This window comes from Triturus cristatus, chromosome 5_2 (assembly GCF_964204655.1).
Source record: "Triturus cristatus chromosome 5_2, aTriCri1.1, whole genome shotgun sequence".
NCBI lineage: Eukaryota > Metazoa > Chordata > Amphibia > Caudata > Salamandridae > Triturus > Triturus cristatus.
The window spans coordinates 804,095,580-804,116,340 of record NC_140588.1 but is presented as its reverse complement, the minus strand read 5'-3'; the positions used below and the strand labels follow the sequence as shown (position 1 = coordinate 804,116,340).

The following is a 20,761-nucleotide window of genomic DNA, read 5'->3' as shown; positions in this document are numbered from 1 at the left end:
GTAGTTTAGACACTAGTTACTGTTAGTACGTATTATAGGGGTGTTCGGTTGAGCAGGTTTCTTTCGTGAAATCCTGCTCCATCAAAACCATTCCTCAGAAGACCGGTGAAATGTCAGCCATCTTGTGAAAGGTCCCTCTATGCTAACATGTGATCCATCGTATCCAAAGGTCGAAGTCCAATAACTTACAAACTGATCACCGCGCAATGTGACAGTTGTAACACGGAACAGTGCCCTTGTATATTTTCATCTCATTTGTTGCAGTTTTAAACTGTAATATTTCTTTCAAGTTTCTTGACCGTTCATAGGCAAACACGAGTCCACACGATATACCAGCACTCAAAACGTTGCTAGTACAATTGGGGCACTTTTTAATCACAACTCCATTTATAAAATGAATTTAAAAGAGATGTAACCCACAAGGGGACAAAGCAGGATAATTTATTAGAAGCAAAAAGTAGTGATTAAACTAGCATCTGTTTCTTCTGCTGCTAACTCTACTAATAACTATTTCATATTTGTTCCAGAAGCCTTGTTGACACGGTGTATGCTTTGAGAGATGAGGTGAAAGACTTAAAACAGGTATTTCATTTAAGTTCTCTGTGATTCACGGATGTCAGTATTTTGTTAAACGGAAATGTACTTCTTGCATCATTGCTGCCATACCCGGCATACCACCTACTGTGTTAAAACTCATGTTACTTAAGACACGTTTAACATGTAAAAAAAAACACATGAGACTTAATGCAAAAGACATTTTGCACATTTAAGTGGAACACCTAACTTCCTAGTCTTGGTCCACAGAATCGCAACCAGAGTTATTTTTTGTCAGCAAATTGTATTAAACAGCAAATAAATGCATCAATTTGTCCAGCAAATTTGGGAGTCTGGCCGCCATCCTATTTTGTTTATAAAATAAATAATAACCTTTCTATCTAGTGGGCTTTCTGGCCCACAGGACTGATTGGGTGTAAATCCTTCAGTCTGCCCCCCCCCCCCCCGAGGAGAAGGGGGGGTGGCAGAAAGACTGTTGGGGCTTTAATGGTGGAGGAAAGAGCCCTATACCTTACGGGCCAACACTCAACCCTTTAACAACAGCCCTAGTGTGTGGTGGTATTTATGCCCTCCCTATTCCATGGGACGAGCAGATTGGAGGTAAATCCGCTAATCTGTACTCATGGGAGGCAAGGAGCCTGTTGGTGCTTTATCAGTGGTGGAGAAGGTGTGGTACGTTCCAGCCCCCAACCCCATTTGTTGGCATAATAAAAACAGACCATGCACATCCTGATGTCTAGATGGGCCGGCCCTCTCCACATTTTCTATAATAATATACATGAATCATTCCTGGGATCTAGTGAGCTTTCAGCCTCCTGGGAGACAGATTTGAGGTAAATTCCCTGCAATCTTCCCTTAGGGGGTCAGAAAGACTGCATGTGTCCTTGTTTTTAGAAGATAGCAGTTATCCATACCTGTGGTTCTGCTCTTTCCTCCTTTCAAAGTCCCTGGTGGCTAGTGGGTGGATGCCTGTTTAGTCATCACCCTCCTGTGGCAATCCACGCCTCAGTGTTTGAAGACATCTTCCTCATTGTGATTACTTCAGGCACTGTCATTGAATTCGTCCGACACCACTTTTTTCCCCAGCAAACAGGTGTTGAGAACTCAGCCAGGCTTCTTGCCTAAATTGTACTTTCATTCCACGTTTGGCAGTTGCTGGTTCCGGAATATCCCCTGCATGATGTGTAGTCATGATCCATGCTCTGCGTGCCCGAACTTCATATACCTGTGATCCTGGTATACATTTTTGATTATGCTACGCACCAATGGCCCAATTTATATTTGGGCAGACTACCAGTTTCTCCACCAAGGCTACAGAGTAAATTGCTCTTTTGCCATGACGGAGGTGCTGCCTGCCTAATTTAGAAGTGACTGGTAGGAACTGGAGTCACGGCGGTTCCTGTGAATGCTTTTGGCAGCTTTGTGCAGGGCTCTGTCAACATGACAGTGATTGTCACCAAACTGTTTTCTTTTTTATTCTTAAAAGGAAAATCCTGAAGCAGGATTTTCTTTTTGAAAATATAAAAGAAAATGTTCCCCTCGCCATGGAAGTCCTCCGCCATGGCTAAAAGAGCATTTACCAGTTTTCATTGCCCCTTACCATCAGAGATTTCCTGGTGAGCAGCAGTGAGAATTGACCTCTAATTCCTCCCATCTATATCAGGTGGATGTTATTAGAGGTTCCCCTCCTACGGCCCTTGCACCACAGGGCCATCAGAGGGGATTAATCACAATAATAGTCTACGCTGTCATAACCTATGGTCCGCCCGCATTTTAATCGGACGGGCGGACCACTATGTTGGCGGAGAGGAAAACCATCACTGTTGCGATGGAGTTCCCTCTTCGCCAGCATGTAAATTAGGCCCTAAATCCCATTTGTGCATGTTGACTTGGCCCGGCCTTTGACAATGATCGGTTCTATACCTTGTTCTGAACCTGGAGACACACACCAAGCGCTCTCATAGTGACCGAGGACTATCGTCCCTCTTGTAAATTTCTTGCGTGGATCGTGGTGCTGGCAGCATACCACGTTAAGTGGTTTATAGTACCAGCCCTTTAAACCTGGGAGACACAAATTTGCACCTACAGGCCCATTCATCTAAAAAGTTCAGCTGTTCATAATGAAACCAGGATCCTGAATGTTGACATTCTGTGTGTTTTACATGTGCCGATGTGCTAGGATTTAAATGGTGCCATGCAGTTGTAATATAGGCCTGCTTTTCCATTTTGGAGGTCCACAGCTTGGACCAGACTACAAGATGAAGGAAAGGCTGCTTTCCCCAGATAGCCTATGTGTATTCCTGTCATCTCTTAGAAGGAAAGGGAGACCACCAAATGCTATTACGAAGAAAGAGGAGAAAGGGTATCTTTAGAAGTGCCAACGCCCTTCCTGATTCCCTGGGGTGTAGGTGACTCCAACTGTAGCTGTCATTAGGTAGATGGCAGGGGCTGTAGGGTAAGACCAGCAGTATCTTTTGTTAAGGAAAGGAGTAATTTGAAGGGGCAGAAATGTGTGTCTCTCTTACTGATCTCTGTGAGGAAGGGTCATAAATAGCTGGGAACAGCTTGCTCACATTTATGTGTACTTCTGTGGTTGGCACTCCACTCAGAGACTGTCCTGGTTGGTAAAGCAGCATCACAGACAAAGGCCAGGTCTGGAAGGTGGCCTGGCTGAGATACACTAAATGGCAACCAGCCCAATCTAGTTGGAGCACACTTCCTGGGACTCCTTCTGTGAAATCTGTATAAAGATGGGAGCCTAAGACCCACTGTGGTTCGTTGTTGTGGTCTCTTCTCCCGAAGAGGGGATATTCCGGAGACTACTCTGGGACTACTACACAGCCAAGGGTTAGTAAAAGTACGCAGACTCACACGTGTGAATCAGATATTCGTGAACGCGTGGTGGAATCCTGTGTTTTTTGTGTACTAAAGTACTTCAACATAGAGAATCACTGGACTAGACATTGATGTTATTGTTCTGCTTGGGGGTGGTATTGATTCCTGAGCCTTAGCACCCCTATGCTAACCTCCCTGAGAAGCCTATGACTGCTTACCTAGTTACCACTGAGAGTCAAGTGCAGAGAGGGTTTTACTTGGCTGAGTTTGCCGAGCCATAGTAAGACTGACCCTGGGCCAGCAGTCCTCCTCACCCCTCGAACGAAGACTGGCTTCATCAGCTTGACGTTAAAGCTTTTGTATTGATCGTTCCAATGAACACTGTGCAGACGATCAGCTTTTTGATGGATTCTCTGGGACAAAGAAAGGGAAGGCTGTTCATAAGAGGACCCTGTCAAGGTAGATTATCCCCTGCATTAAGATCTGCTACACACTGGCCAAGAAACAGCCACCGGACGGCCTGAGAACCCATTCGGCAATAGCGGAGGCTGTTACCATTGCATTGGCACTCTGAGTGCCTATCTGTGATATCCGCAGGCTGAGACGGGGGCATCAGTACATACGTTCAGGAAGCACCACTGCCTAACCTCCAGTTAACCAGTGGGACAGACATTTCACCCACTTGGTCGCGCAAAGCATTTTTTTCTGCATCCACTTCACAGATCCTGCATCTGGAGAGGGCCTGCTTTGGTACTTATTCTTTGGTGACGGATCTGTGGTTAGAAGTATCCATCAAAAGAACAAGTTACTAACCTTTAGTAATACTCTTTCTTATGGATACTCTATTTAGTCACAGATCCGTCCCTAACATCCCACCTACCTGTTCAAGGTAGTGGTCTATTTTTAACATCTAAAAAGGTCCCAAGTTAGGAATCTGCACACTGATACTATCAATTGTTCATGCTTCACATCTGATGTGTGGAAAGAGACAAGCAAGAAACCTTATGTCAGCTCAGTGGTGATTCTTACGGGTGTTCCATCACTGCCAGGGCAGTGGTAGTCAAAGCGCCACCTAGAAGCATGAAGAGCATTGCCACAGTAAATTTTTCTGGATACAATCTGGTGCATTGGGGGTGTTCTAAGGTGAGGAATCTGCAGTTAGATAGAGTATACCCCAGAAAGAGAGTTACCGAAAGTAAGTAACTTATTTTATAAATAATTCTAGCTGTACATCTCATGTTTATTACACTTTGTTGTATTGTATCATGTCTAACCTTCATACCACCTCGTCTGAGGAAATTGATTGCTCAACCAGGTACTCTGGAGACACAAGGAGTTTTTGATTGCCAACCTTCAGTCATAGACCGAGATCCTCGTGGTCTGGTTTGTAGGTTGACACTAACAGTCTCTCAACTAGCATGTGTTAGAAAATTGATATCCTGTCTATAACTTGACAAAAAAAATAATGTTTTATTGCTTGAAATCCCCAGCAGCAAAGAAATACAGATATTTCACTCTGTAGATGTTCTGCAACATGGGTTATCTGAAAAAGGCATATTGTTCTGAAGGTTTGGTTGGTATGGGAAGGTTTGCACCAGAAAAATAGTTTGTGACCATGTGCAATACATCAGTAATAATCCTGAATTGCTCTCCTTCCTACAATACACCTAAGCAACACAATTGCTGGTTGGAGAAAACATTTATATAGTACAACTCTACTTCAAGTTTGTCTCTAAGCACGGATTTTATAGGATGAGACTTAAACAAATAGTTTTTCATAGAAAGTTGAGTTATCGTCAACAAATTCTCTTCTAGTTGTTCTAGACGTCATAAGAGTGATGTTGAGCCATTAGTGGATTCTGGGGAGATAACCCTCAGTACATTTGATCATCGTACAAAGGAACAAGCCAAACTGGCCATCCCGACCACAAAATCAGGATCGCCTTTCGACACGTATCCACCCAAGATTGTTCATCTAGCGTCCGACTCATTGGCCTCATATCTGACCAAAGTCTTCAATTTTATGTTTAGTTCAGGACTTTTTCCTAGACAATGGAAATCAGCTTCAGTTCTTCCACTTCTAAAAACAAAAAACTCAAACATGTTGGATCCTAATAGCTATCGGCCGATCTCCAGACTTCCCATCCCTGCCAAGCTTGTGGAGAACGCCAGGAACATGCAAAGGGCCCCTTTCATAGGGATTGGCACAGTCTTGTTATAGAATTTCTCGCCACGGCCCTCAGATCTTTTCGATCCTCAGGTCTTGCTCCCATTTATTTTTAAGTCTGTCAAGTGATGTCTGGCAGTTGCTGAGCCGTGTTTTCTAAATCTGTAATTTTGGGTGTCTTTGAAAAGGAACAGCCAGCACTCTGTATTCCAGTGGTGATTCATCTGGCAAGCCTAGCAACAGTGCTGTATAATTTACCAAGAGCACGGTGGACCAGTAGATATTTATAATATTGAGAACTGCAAGTTCAAGTTGAAGCTTAAGTTTTTCTTATGTCACTATGTCTTGATGTCCATAGAAATGCCCAGGAGGTGCCATGTGTGAAAGCAGTAAAATAATTACGTAAATGCACTTTATCTTAACATTTGCAAGTTTTCACGCATATATAACCTAGTCTGTGCGTCTAAATCTATTTGTCAAACACACTACTACTTTTAACATTTTCTGCAATTTGCTCAGATGTTTCCTATTAAATCTTAAATTATCTAGCTTTGCACCTAATTATCATTGCTATAGGGTGAGAGGAGTTGCATGAGTGACTTTTTCACAGATAACATTATGGCCCAACTGGCACATTTTCATCAAAGATGTAAATAGGTGATGCGGTTTGTCGTGTTGAGCATGTGTACTGCAAAGTATGACTTAAGTCTTTTCACTTAGATTGTATACCCTTTCGGACAGCACAGCGAAAGAGGGAGGGAGGGGGGGGGGGGGGGGGGTGGGTGTGTGTGTGTGTGTGTGTGTGTGTGTGTGTGTGTGTGTGTGTGTGTGTGTGTGTGTGTGTGTGTGTGTGTGTGTGTGTGTGTGTGTGTGTGTGTGTGTGTGTGTGTGTGTGTGTGTGTGTGTGTGTGTGTGTGTGTGTGTGTGTGTGTGTGTGTGTGTGTGTGTGTGTGTGATTAGAGCACAAAGTCGAAAATTCTCTATAGATTGTGATCATTGTGGTGCATAGGACAACCTCTGTAGCCTAGTATGTGGGTTTGGGAAAGTGACATTTACACCCTGCCAAGCTTTAAGAGTTGTCCTGAACAAAGGATTAATGGATCAATACTGGCTATACATGCAGTGATAGCTTAGCCCTGCTGCCCAGTACACATTGCTGAGGCATTCTTATAAATACTTATAACCACAGGTTCCTCACCTTTTGAACCCTTCCAAGTGCAAAAGTGGACCCGAAAAACTCTCCTGTGCACCTGCACATGTGCCATCAAACTCAGTGGTGGCTCCATCCCACTACCGGATGTGTTGACATGGAGCTGCATTAAGGCACCCCCCCCTTTGTGCAAACTTTATCTCTCTTGCTCAGAATCCTTTGTCCCTAGTTTTTAGTGTTCATTAACTATTCCTAATAACTATTTTCAGAATAGTGTGCAGTGATGTTGCCCCTGTGACTAAAGGATTTAAGTTTTGCCATGAATTTAGGAAGACTTCTGTCTTTGGTGCTTTGGCTCCAAACGAAACAAAGGCTCCCAGATGCATCCAATGGCCATCAGGAAATGTGAAGCCAAGTATTATATCTCCAAGCATAAGAAACAAGGCCTTTGAAAGTCTCATGAAACTGTTCCTGATCCCAGTCCCATTCTTGGGTAAGTCCAATATGAAGTTGAAAGCCTAGTCTTGGTGCAATCACAAGAAGGTCAAGAGAGATTAGACTGTCTTGCCACTCCCATTCCAGGCAGACATCATGCAGTCAGTACTGAAAAGATCCAACTCAAACTGCATCGTCTGATTCAGACCCGATGCTGAGGATTGAACCAATGCTCCTCAGTTTCCCAGTCCATCGTCTGCTTTGAAGCAAATTGAGGGGTCAATGCTGCAGTTGTTGTAGACAGTTCCACATCCCTTTGGTACTCATTTGAGCCCCATGGATCCATGTTAGCTTCAATTTGGACCTCTGGCTTTAGGCTTCCCTTTGGTGCCAACACGCTCAGCTTGGTGCCCTCCGGCACCAGGCCTTACCTCAACTCTTTTACTGCAACCCCCATGGTTATGCCCTGCTCAGCACCTGCCTCAGATCCAGGGGTGCCAGTTCCAGTCTCAGTCCTAATTTTGGTGGTGGATCTGTTCCAGCCTTCAGCAAGACCTTGGTCTATGTCACCGCCCCCACTCACAGTGCAGGACACACCCTGGACCCCATCTTCTCCACCTATGACTGTGCAAAGTTCTCCCACACCACTGAGCTGACCTGAACAGACCACAGCATTGTTCACTTCTCCATCGATGGCTCGCTGGAAGCCCCCACGAGACGCCCGCTTTTCCCCACTGCAACTTGAGCAAAGTCACCAAAACCCTCTCGACCACTGCCCTGAACAAATCCAGACCTCACTCCAGGGACTCTCTCGAACTCGACATCCAGAATTTCTCCAACTGGATCTCCCCAGCCGCCGACACCATCACCCCTCGGAAGAACACTCCCAATGGAAGAACCACCAAACAAGCAAGCTGGTTCACCCCCAAACTTGTGACCCTCAAACACCACTGCAAGAAGCTGGAAAGACTATGGTGCTCCGACAAGACCCCCACAAACCACAACTCCTTCAAGACCACCCTCAACAGCTACCACCACCAGCTCAAGGAATCCAAGAAAGAAACCCTCACTACCCGCTTAGAGGAGAACACCAATCATATCAAGGAACTCTTCAACATCGTCCGAGAGTTCGCCTGGTCCTCCGCCACCGAGAAAACCCTCTGCCCTTCCCAAGCCCTCTAAGGCAGACTTCTTTCAGTGCAAGATCACCGACATCTACAGCAACTTCATCTCTCAACTCAGTGACCTCTACCACCTCTGCATCCCACGCAACTCCACCCTCCACTGAATCACCAAATGGAAGCAACTCCCACCAGAAGACACCATCTGAATCATGAGCTCCATCCACTCCAGATCCCCCTTGGAGCCCTACCCTCACCACATCAAAACCTAGGAAGTGAAGCCGTTGGGTGCTCCCTTGCAGGACTCCTCAACACATCCATCACCACAGCCACCGTACCCAATGCCTGGAAGCACGCTGAAGTCAAACCCCTCCTGAAGAAACCCTCAGCCAACCCGAACAAACTAAAAAATTACAGAACCATCTCACTCCTCCCCTTCCCGCCAAACTCTTGGAGAAGGCCATCAACCTCCAGTTCACAAAATTCCTCAAAGAGAATAACCTACTCGACCTCTCCCAGTCAGGATTCCGACCAAACCACAGCACCAAGAGTGCCCTGATTGCAGCCACGGACGACATCAGATGCTTTCTCGACTTCCTCTTTGGACAAACTCAGAGTATCCACCTTCCACCCTTCGCCTCCGCACCCAAAGACATCATATGCAGCCTTCCCCAGGGTTCCTACCTCAGCCCATGCTCTTCAACACCAAATGACACCTCAGGCCAACATCGCCCGCACCCACGGACTCAGCATCTCCTAATCCGATGACACCCAACTTGTCCCTTCTTTTCCAGAAGACGCAGCCACCACAAGACTCAATTTCCAAACCACGTCGACCAACATCTTCACTTGTTTGAAAACCAACTGCCTGAAACTCAACTCGGACAAGACTGAGATCATCATCTTCGTAAACAAGCCGTCCCCCAGGGACGACACCTGGTTGACCCCCACTCTCAGCCCATCACCCATTCCGTTGGATCACGCACCGAACTTCGGAATCATCCTCGATTCTTATCTCACCATGAAACAGCTCAATGCCATCTCCTCTGCCTGCTTTCACACCCTCTGCATGGTCCGCAAAATCTTCCGCTGGATCCCCCATCTCAACCTGGAAGAGAGAAACCCAGGCCCTCCTCTCCAGCCAGCTCAACTACGGCAACGCTCTCTATGTTGGAACCACCAAACAACTCCTCTACCACCTCCACACCACCCAGAATTTGGCAGTGAGACTCATCCTTGACCTTCCTAGAAGATCCAGCATCACCCCTCACCTCAGCGCCCTCCACTGGCTCCTCGTTCAGGAAATATGCCTCTTCAAGCTGCTCACACATGCCTACAAAACTCTCCACAATACCGGATCTACCTACATCAACAACTGCCTGACCTTCCACCAACCAAGCAGAGAGCTACACTCCTCCACCCTCGCCTTAGCCCACACACCACGCAACCGTCGCTGCTCCTTCTCTTACCTCGCAGCCAAGTCCTGGAACGACCTCCACCTGCACCCGTCCCCCTCTCTGAAACAATTAAGAAACAGCTGAAAACCTGGTTCTTTGAGCTCCACTTCTCTCCGACCGAGGATCGCTCACACCTCACAGCACCTGGAGAAGCCTGGGGGGGACAAGCTGCACTATACAAGCCCCGCTAATTGATTGACTATGAAATAACTAAAGCACCGTCTGTGACTTGCGAGAATTTCCTTGTTGTTCCCTTGCCTCAGCACCAGTACTATCAGAGTTTGGAAGCTATGTTCATATATGACACCAGTGCGATCCAGTGACTAGAACATGTTTCCTACATTTTATTTTGAGAAAACTTCCTTGATTGATTGTAAACAACGGGCCATGGGCACCTGCATTGCTATCTGAGAACATGCTTGGATGCATGTTACCTAGTTCTTTTGGATGTCCAAATGTTAATGACGGACCTTCCATTAGACGGAGCCAGGTTCTTTGGTGAGAAGGCAGATTGAGCTGTGTAATTCTTTCAAGATAGTCGGACTATGGCTCAATCCCTGGGGTTACTTTCTCCGTCTCTCCAGTTCCACCAGCAGTACGTGGTTACTCAAGGGGCCTTGCCTACCCTCATAACCTGTACTGCAGTCTGTCCAGTGTTATTGTTGCTCTAAAGTGAGAAATAGCTGGGTGCTAGACTACTAGCAGATGCAGCAGTCTTCCTCCTCTTCACCTACTGCAGCCATAGCCAAGCCACTTTAGTTTTAGTCGTATGGGATCTGTAGGGGGCAGAATTGGGGCTTGTCCTGCAGGCTTTTCAGCCTTTTTGTAGCCTCAGTGAGAAGTTGCAGTCTAAGACCAGTTATAGATGCAGCAGTCCTCCTTCTTCTCCTCACTTGCTGTATTCATTGCTAAGCCATTTTAGTTTCCGCTCACCTGGTCGTATGGGATTGTAGGGGGGAGAATTTGATTTTGCCTAACCAGCTGGCGTGTACTTAGTGCAGTGTGTCTTTTAGATTGTTCAGTTTGATTACACTCTCCCATTTTTGTTCACCTCTCACCATGTTCCTCCAGATTGTGGCCAGCCATCAGCGGATCATGCTACCATCATAACTAGAGAAATTCAGATGCTGTATGTCAAAGGTATAATCAAAGTGGTATATGAGATGGAGAAGGACACAGGATATATCTCCTTTTACTTCTTGGTCCCCAAGAGGACAAGCGAAGTGAGGCCCCTTTTGGGTCTTATGCTTCTGAACACCTTCGTCAGGATGGAAAATTTCAAAATGCTAACATTTTGCCAGGTCCAGTGGCAGTCAGTGGTCTTGGCTGATTTTCGCAGTTCAGGAACGAGCTCTTCTCAGTTGGTGTCAGACCACTTGAAGACAACAGTTTTGTTGCTGTCCACATTGAGGTTCTCTATCAACGAGCCTGGATGGTTCTGAGGCTTCTTGGTCTTTTGGCCTTATGCACACTGCTTGTGCTTCCTGTCCATTGGCACATGGAGGCTGTGCAGTAGAACCTTCACCCTCAATGAGCTCAGCACTAGGGGGTGCCTCTTGGACAACATTTGCATATTGGAAGAGGCAGTTTGAGATCTTAGATGGTGGATGGAGGATTCTAATCTGACCTGCAGCAGATTTTTTTGCCTTCTGCATCCAAAACTCACGGTAGTGAAAGATGCATCGTCTTTGCAGTCAGGGGGTTCACCTGGATGAGTTGGAAATCAGAGGCCTCTGGTCTCCAATGGGGAATTGTCAAAATAGCAAAGTTCTGCAGCTGTGTGCCATCCATCTGGCCCACAAAGCCTCTCTGCATTCAGTCAGGGCATTATGGTTCAGGTTCAAATGGATAGCATGACGCTATATGGTACTCCAACAAGCAGGGCAGTGTGGGAGTCTGTGACCTCTATTCACAGGTCCTGAAGCTGTGGTGGTTGCTGGGTCCCCATGGGATATTCTTGACAGTCAGGTGGGTTCACTGAATGCCAGGGTGGATGAACTCCAAAGGTGTCATCTTTATAATCACAAGTAGCATTTGCTGCCACAGGTGGTTCAGAGCATCTTTGCCTAGTGGGGCATGACTGTGACGGGGTTGCAATAAAGGGTCGGAGACCAGGTCGTGTTAAGGATGGATTTATTTTCTCAAGTAATCGCCTTCTCCTGAACGATGGTTTCTCTGGGGAATATGGGGTGGGTTCCGTCTTGCGGCAGGGTTTTCAGATCCTTCCCGGGTCTCTCCGCTCTTCCTCCCAGTCCCCGGCTCGTCGGCTCGATGAACGGTCCGTGGTTGAAGCAGGGGGGGGAGGAAATAAAAGGGGAGAACGGGTATGAGGTCTTTGAATGATGTGAAGGTGAGGGAAAAGGAGGGAGGGACACTGCTATTCCGTGATACACGTCTAAACTATGAGTGAGATTGTTCAGGGTAGGGTGTACTGGGAATCCGAAACTTTGCTCAGTAACGTCACCCCGCTATCCCAACCAGCCCGAGAGCCGCCCCGTACCTTTGAAAGCCACGCTCCTCCTGGAGCGTGGCTGTGCGGATCTTGTAACCGTTGGCCTCCTGGCACACTTGGGACCTCTGGTCTGCTCGCCGTCTTTTCTTCCCCTCCTCCGTAATACACACCACTCGCTCGTACTCCTTCTTCCTACTGGGTGTCGACGCACACCGGCTTCCTTGACTCCAGGATCCTTATTGGATGATACCCCGTGACGTCATCTGTGGGAGGGGAGTCATCGTCTTGGAATCCCCAGTTAAAGGAGCCGTCTTCGTTTTCCTCAATAGTGTCCGATCAATTGCTTTGCTGAGGGGAGACAAGAGGGGGAGAGAGTGGCGTTGCAGTCCACCAGTTTAAGTCATTATCATTATTCGCCCTCGATGCTCCCACCTTGTCACAATGACCTACATAGATTTGTTAGCTACCAGCAAGAACACTCAATGTCCAGACTTTTGCACCCCTGAAGTTTCCATCTTATGGCTTCTGGCAGGTAAATTTACCTTTGGTGGAACCATGGCCTCCTGTATACATTACTGCATCTACTGTTGATCCAACAGGTGCTGAAAAAGGTTAGGAGGGACCAGACCCAGCTCATCTTGATAGGTCAGAATTGGGCTTGGAGACTCTGGTATCTTGACCTTCTGGATTTGAGCATTTGCCCTCTGCTTTGACTGTATGTTTGTGAGGGCTTACTGTCCTAATAGTGTTCTGCACCTGAATCTCCACAATCTACTCTGTGAAATTGAGCAGTCAACAAAGAATTTGATCTTCCGCCAGAGGAGATGGGTGAGATTTAGGCTACTTACCTTCCATCCATCCATCCATAAAGTCCATCTACTCAGGTCACTGGTCTAGTTTAATTACCTGGTGTGAAAACAGACAGGTTGGCCCTCTTCAAGTCAAGCTGTTCTTTTGTTTTATTTTGTCTCTGGCCCAGAAAGCTTTCTATGTCCATAGTTCAAGGTTACTTATGGGCCCTGTCGGCCTTTCTTCTTTTGACTGATCAGCTCTCTTTATTCACGTCACCTGTTGTGATGCATATCTTAAAGGGCTTTCATATATTTCCCTCTGTTTCTATTGTTATGCTGCAGTGCAATCCTAATTCAGTACTTACTTTTTGATGTGTCTGCCCTTTGAGCTTGTGCACAGTTGCAGTCTGAGACCTTTGACCCTCAAGATGGTTTTACCAATTTCCATCCCTCCTCATGCAGTGTTAATGAATTGTAAGCATTGTCTGGTCAGGTGCAGTATACCACATTTTTTTCTCACAAGTTAATGCATCTGAAATAAACACGTTAGTTAGATTCCTTACCTTAGAATATCCCCAGGCATCAGGCTGAATTTCGGAAAGATTTTTCATCAGCAATACCCTTGTGCGTCGCTAGGCGTCGTCTGCGGCTCCGCGTCCGTCGTCGGCGTCGTGATCGCCGGGATGACGTCGTCGGAGTACTTAGACGCCGCCCTCGCGCGCTGACGTCAGTTCTTCTTTTTTCCGCACCAGTAAGCGCAGATCTGGGAAGAGCGTACCCTTTAGTCACTTTTTGACTAAACTTTTTGAACATTTTTGGTTCATCTTTCGAGTTGACCTCGACTCCTGGTGCCTGTAGGGATGCCTGGTTTCAAGCCGTGCGACGCCTGTCACCGACTGATGTCGGTAACGGATCATCACTGTCGGTGATGCCGAGTTGTGCCCCGATGGCTGGGCCTTGACCTCGAAGGCTAAGCTCCTCGAGGTCCCGGTCGAGGAGGAGGTCGAGGGACCGGTCGCGGAGCCGCAGCCATCACCGCTCGTCCGGTTCGAAGTCCTCTCACTCCGGTAAGTCGAGGCACAGTAAGAAGAAGTCGAAGAGGCAAAATCGCTCTTCTGACTCCCCTCGCCGGTCGCGCGACTCGGCTGAGGGTTCGGGAGGCACCACCCGCGCGGCTCCGTCAGAGCCGCAGGAGTCTCATCCGTACCCTCCGGTCCCTGGGCCTAATGCGACTCCGAGCGAGATCCGAGACTTCCTCGTGGCCGTGAGGAGTCTCGCTCCGCCGTCGAGGCCTGCCGGTGTGCCTTCGGGCCCCGCAGGTCCGACTGGGAGGCCTAGCGAGCCGGCGGCTCCGGCCCCGGCGTCGTCATCGACTTCGGTCCTGACGCCGCAGGCCCCCGCGGGATCCAGTCCTGGATCCCGGTCGACGCCGGTTGACCTTATGACCCCTCCGCCGGTGCCGACCCCTATGGTGCCGCCCCCAGCGCCGTCTTCAGACGACGTCGCCCCCAGTTTTAGCCCCGGTCCGGGTCCGGCCTCGGAGTGGCGCCGCCTCCGGCGCCGATGGATGAGCAATTCATCTACCGCACGTCTCCGTCCTTTCAACCTGTCTACCAGGAGTCGGATGACGGGGACGACCGGGAGGGGTCTGAGGACCCTCTGGAACAGCAGTGCCAGTTTGATCAGGACTGGGCAGAAGAGCTGGGGGATGCCAGTGGTCTCAACACCTCCCCTGACACTGGCTTCATCTCTCCTCCCTCTGTGGCTATGGAGGAGGGTGCTACCTATTCACTGGTGCTGCGCACGGCTGCCGAAGCCCTTCATCTGGAGCTCCCTGCAGTGACAGTGAGGACTAATCTCCTCACTGAAGTGCTTCAACCGCCAGCAAGCTCTTCGGAGCCTTTGCTGCAGTTCAATGAAGCACTGACTGACATTCTGATGGGCACCTGGTCCAAGCCCTCCACAGTCACTCATGTGGACTGGAACGTGGCCCGGCGCCACCGCCCTGCAACGGGCGACCCCAGCTTTCTTTCGGTGCACCCTACCCCTGAGAGCCTGGTTATCCAGGCCTCTACATCCCAGACCGCCTTCCCGTCCGCTCCTCCGGACCGGGAATCCAAAAGTTTGGAACAATTAGGGAATAAGCTGTTTTCCTCCCTCAGTTTGGGGTTGCGGTCTATTAATACCACGTGCCTTTTGGACCGTTACACCCACTCCTTGTGGGATACAGTGGCAGACGTGCTACCCCAGTGTCCGGAGGAGGTCCGGACACGGCTTGCCCAGGCTCTTGCTGAGGGGTGGGTTGCGGCACGGTACTCGATTCGTTGCGGGCTTGACACCACGGACTCGCTAGGTAGGGCAATTGCGACCACAGTGGCGATTCGCCGCCACGCCTGGCTGAGATCCACGAATTTCTCCGGGGATGTCCAGAGCACCCTCATGGACATGCCCTTCGATGGCCGTCGCCTTTTTGGCGACAAAGCAGATAGTGCGCTGGAGCGCTTTAAGGACTCCAGGACTACGGCCAAGTCCTTGGGCCTCTCGGCCCGCGCCTGCAAACTTCCGCTTTTCGCCCCTTTCGCGGCCAAGGAAGGGGTGCCCCACACGTCCATCTAGCCACAGGCCACAGAACCAGCCCCAACACGGTCGTGGGCGTGGATTCCGCCGAGGCGGAGCAGGGGGACAGAGAGACGGTCAGCCCACATCTGCCCCAGCAGCACCTGCCTCAAAACCTTCCTATTCTGACTTTTCAGGTCCATTCCACGCCAGTGAGAGGCAGAGTTCGCCATCACCTGCTCCACTGGCGTACCATCACGTCAGACAGGTGGGTGCTGCAAATTGCCCGAAGGGGCTACTCCCTCCCCTTCGAGGCGACCCCTCCAGCCATGCCACAGCAGTACCACCGCATGTCGGGGGATCACTTGCGACTTCTGCAGGTAGAAGTTACAGCCCTCTTGGCCAAGGGGGCCATTGAGCGCGTTCCTGGTCCAGAAGTAGGTCAGGGTTGTTACTCTCACTACTTTCTGGTTCCCAAGAAGGGCAAAGGGGGCCTGCGCCCTATCTTGGACCTCAGGAGTGTCAACGCCTTCCTCCAGAAGGAGAAGTTCAAGATGCTCACCTTAGCTCAGGTTCTGGCTGCCCTAGACCCTGGAGACTGGATGGTAGCGTTGGACTTGCAGGACGCATATTTCCACATCCCCGTCCTGCCGGCACACCGGCGTTCCCTGCGGTTTACGGTAGGCGACGAGCACTTTCAGTTTACCGTGCTCCCCTTTGTCCTCACCAGTGCCCCTCGGGTGTTCACGAAAGTGATGGCGGTGGTCGCAGCTCATCTGCGCAGATTAGGGGTTCCAGTCTTACCCTATCTCGAAGACTGGTTGTTGAAGGCGGGCTCGCCCCAGGCAGTCGTCTCCCACCTCCAGACTATGGCCGACCTCCTGCGTTTGCTGGGGTTCTCCATCAACGTGCCGAAGTCGCATCTGAGTCCCTCCCAGAAGCTTCTTTTCATTGGAGCGGTTCTGGACTCGGCGCTGTTTCGGGTCTATCCTCCGGAACAGCGGGTTCGGGATATTCAGGCTCTGATTCAGATCTTTCAGCCTTTATCCAGAGTTTTGGTCAGGTTGGTGCTGCGACTGCTGGGTCTGATGGCCTCCTGCATCCTGCTGATACATCACGCCAGGTGGCGGATGCGGGCTCTGCAGTGGGACCTGAAGTTCCAGTGGGCTCAACAGCGGGGCAACCTGTCCGACCACGTCCTTAGCTCGGAGGGCACTGCAAAACAGTTGCAGTGGTGGCTCACGGACCGCGATTGGTCAGTGGCAGATCCCTCTCCCTACCCCAACTGGGATGGGGGGGCCACATTGGAGAGGCGGAGATCAGATGACTCTGGTCTCCGGCAGAGTCCCGGGTCCATATCAACCTTTTGGAGCTGCGGACGATTCGTCTTGCACTGAAGGCATTCCTTCCCTCTGTACGGGGAAGTGCAGTGCAGGTGTTCACGGACAACACCACCGCCATGTGGTATTGCAACAAACGGGGTGGGGTCGTGGACCCTTTGTCAGGAGGCTCTGCGCCTCTGGACATGGCTGGAACATCAGGGCATCACCCTGGTGGTTCAACACCTGGCGGGCTCTTTGAAAGCCAGGGCGGACAAACTCAGCCACCGGTGCATGATGGGTCACGAATGTTGTCTTAACTCGGACGTGGCGCAAGGCCTCTTTCGGCAGTGGGGAGAGCCTTGGTTAGATCTATTCGCCACCGAAGAGAACGTGCAATGTCATCAGTTGTGCGCGTTGGAATTTCCAAGGCAGCACTTGCTCGGAGAACCTTTTCGTCGCAAGTGGAGTTGCGGTCTTATGTACGCCTTTTCGCCTATACCACTTCTGCCCAGGCGCGACCGGGCCCAAGTCATCCTTGTGGCTCTGGATTGGGCACGAAGGTACTGGTATCCCGAGCTACTCAGTCTGTCAATCGATCCCCCGATTCGGCTGCCTCTTCAGGAGGACATTCTGTCGCAGCAGCAGGGGACGGTCCTCCACCCGAACCTGTCCAGCCTCCACCTCCATGCGTGGAGATTGAGCGGCGACAGTTGATGCCATTTGACTTGCCTCCTGAAGTCTGTGATGTCATTCTGGCAGCCAGGCGTCCCTCCACTAAAACGGTATACGCCTGCAGGTGGAACACATTTGTGGCATGGTGCACAGCAAAGGCTGTGAATCTCCTTTCCGCCCCTCTTTCTGAAGTTATCCTCTTTCTTCTTTCCCTGGCCCAGCAGGGCTCTGCTCTGGGCACCCTCAAGGGATATCTTTCAGCTGTTTCTGCCTTCTTACGGCTTCCTGATCAGCCTTCTCTTTTCAAGTCCCCTGTTGTTGCTAGATTCTTTAAAGGCATTACTCACATATTTCCTCCTGTCCCTTTCGTAATGCCTCAGTGGGACTTGAACCTGGTGTTAACCTATCTGATGTGCGCTCCTTTTGAGCCACTTCACAATTGTCTGCTTCGTCTTTTGACTCTTAAGACAGCTTTCCTGGTTGCCATCACCTCGGCCAGATGGGTGAGGGAGCTCCAGGCTCTTTCTTCTAAACCTCCTTTCCTCTCGGTCCATCCGGACAAGGTTGTTCTCAGGACTCGTCCTTCCATTCTCCCTTAGGTGGTTACTGCCTTTCACATCGGCCAGTCTGTTACATTGCCCACCTCCTTTCCACCTCCGCATCCCTCGACAGAGGAAAAGAGGCTCCACGGTCTGGACCCAAAACGTGCGCTCTCCTTCTATCTGGACCGCACGAAACAGTTCCATATTTTCGTTGGCTACGTGGGCGCTAAGAAGGGGCGGGCGGTGCACAAGCGAACCATCTCCCGGTGGGTCGTTTTGTGCATTAAGGCCTGTTATTCCTTGGCTAAGAAGGAACCTCCTGTGGGGCTGAGGCCCTATTCCACTCGGGCTACAGCGGCTACTACTGCCCTGGGACGAGGAGTCCCTCTGCAGGACATTTCTCAGGCAGCTACATGGGCCTTGCTGCACACGTTTGCTAAGCATTACTGCCTGGACAGCCAAGTCCGGAGAGACGGCTTCTTTGGCCGTTCCGTTCTCCAGGACTTCCTGGTGTGATCTTAGTTCACAGACCCACCACCTGGGTTGGTATTGCTGGGGTATCTATTCTAAGGTAAGGAATCTAACTAACTAACGTGTTTCTTTCAGATGAACAAGTTACTTACCTTCGGTAACGATATATCTGTAAGAAACATTAGTTAGTTAGATTCCTTACCGCCCCACCCATCCTCCCCGTTCTGCGAACTGATACCTAGGGTTAAGGTCATCCCTTTCAGGGCCCTAGATTCATGGCACCAGTGTTGGTTTTTTGCATGGCTCTGCGTTCTTGGCGCGGAAATCTGTGTACAATAACTGACGTCAGCGTGCGAGGGCGGCGTCTAAGTACTTCGACGATGTCATCCCGGCGATCACGACGTCGATGACGGACGCGGAGCCGCAGACGACGCCTAGCGATGCGCAAGGGTATTGCTGATGAAAAATCTTTCCGGATCCAGCCTGACGCCTGGGGATATCCTAAGGTAAGGAATCTAACTAACTAATGTTTCTTACAGATATAGCGTTACCGAAGGTAAGTAACTTGTTCTTCAGACTCCTGCAGCCTTTTTTTCAAAAACCGGTGTTGCCTTTTCATGTGGTGAAAAGAAAAAATCCTCTGGACAAAGCTACGTCAGTCTAAATGCTTGACCGACTGCTACACTTAAGACCTAACCCTTGTCACTCGCTCACTCAAACTGGAGATGATTGGACCATATATAATCAACAGGTGAGTAAACAAACACAATAAAATTATCTAAATACCAAAATATACAAAATTAAATTTATTCACAGAATCTCAGATAAAAAAACAGTACAATCATTGACATTATATCGAACAATAATCACATAACCAATACATAATTACAATAGACTAACAGAAAACATAGACAATAAATACTAAAAGAGAGTGTAAGATAGACAAACAGAATTTGTCTTTAAAATGTACATATCCGTGATGTGACACTACTTCTGGCATGGAGCTTGGTGCTTTTATAATTTTCAACTCGTTCTACCGCCTGTGTTCACGGATTATGTGGTTAAAAAGGCGTCGACGCATTTCGATGGGTTTAAAATATTTCCATCTTTATCAAGACAAAATGATGGACTCTCTTGAGTTGATTAAAAAGGCTTTTTAACATAACCAATAAAAACCTCTATATTTAGACTCCAAATCCGGAAAGAACTTTGTCACACATTTCCAACATAGGGCCTCTCTGTCAATTGATAGATGATCGCACTTTATTTCTTGATTAGTTTTTAGAAGTAATTGCCTTTCGTTTGATTCATGCGGCTCAAATATATATATTGATGGTTCCGTCCAAAATTGCAACTATTAATTCTTAAACCGTGACCATCATGACTCAAATGTAATCTGCAAATTATTAGCAGAACCTTGGCATGGTTCCTCAGAAACGGCTAATCCAATGTTCCTAGCCTTGGAGTGCTCACTTATAAATTAGGATCGATTTGAGTAGGTGCACGCACCCGCGTGTGTTTGGTCGGAAATGTGGGACAATCCATATTGTATAGACCTATGTTCTCATATAGAAGAAATGCCAATATAAGAGACAAAATAGTTCACACAAGGCAAAAATCTAAGAAAGAACAAAAGCAAGGATCCATGGCAGGCACCAAATTGATAAAGGGGAACCACAGATGTGGCACATGCCCTGCTTGTGACACTGCCCTCACCACAGACAGATGAGAATGTGGAGAACGAAAAGTTTTCTAAAAGATATGTCCAATTGTAGAAGTTCCAATGTCATATATCTCATCACCTGCCCATATGGACTGGGATACGTAGGGCGACACCTGGAGAGAATTTAGGATCCGCTATGCGGAACATAAATCAGCAAATGGAACTAGAAAATTTCAAGCACCCTTAATCCAACATTGCAGTGACCAAGGTCACACTGAAAATGAACTCAAGTGGATTATCTTAGAAAAAGTTTGCGCCAAACAAGAACAAGCTATGATAGACCAACGTAAAGATGGAGAAACATATTGGATCTTCTCTCTTAATACGGTAAAGAAGGGGCTCAATGAGGAAATTATATAGAGAGTTACTTGATCCTGTTTACTTTCTACGGTCTTTCCATGTTAACATTACACTAGAGAACTTTTGCTGCTCCCTCCATCATGTTGGTAGTACGCTGTACTATGCAATCTATTATTGAGAGCTTATCGTAACATAAGGATCATAAATGATAA

General features: G+C 48.7%; 1 protein-coding gene across 2 annotated transcripts in view; it reads left to right on the top strand.

The window, feature by feature from the left end:
• ARHGEF6 (Rac/Cdc42 guanine nucleotide exchange factor 6) overlaps window positions 1-20,761 on the top strand; it is a 712,936-nt gene that overhangs the window by 680,407 nt on the left and 11,768 nt on the right. For both annotated transcript variants that reach the window (XM_085607964.1, XM_085607965.1), the window contains exon 21: window positions 528-582. In XM_085607964.1, coding sequence (XP_085464090.1) covers window positions 528-582 — 55 coding nt within the window. The remainder of the gene's footprint in view (window positions 1-527; window positions 583-20,761) is intronic.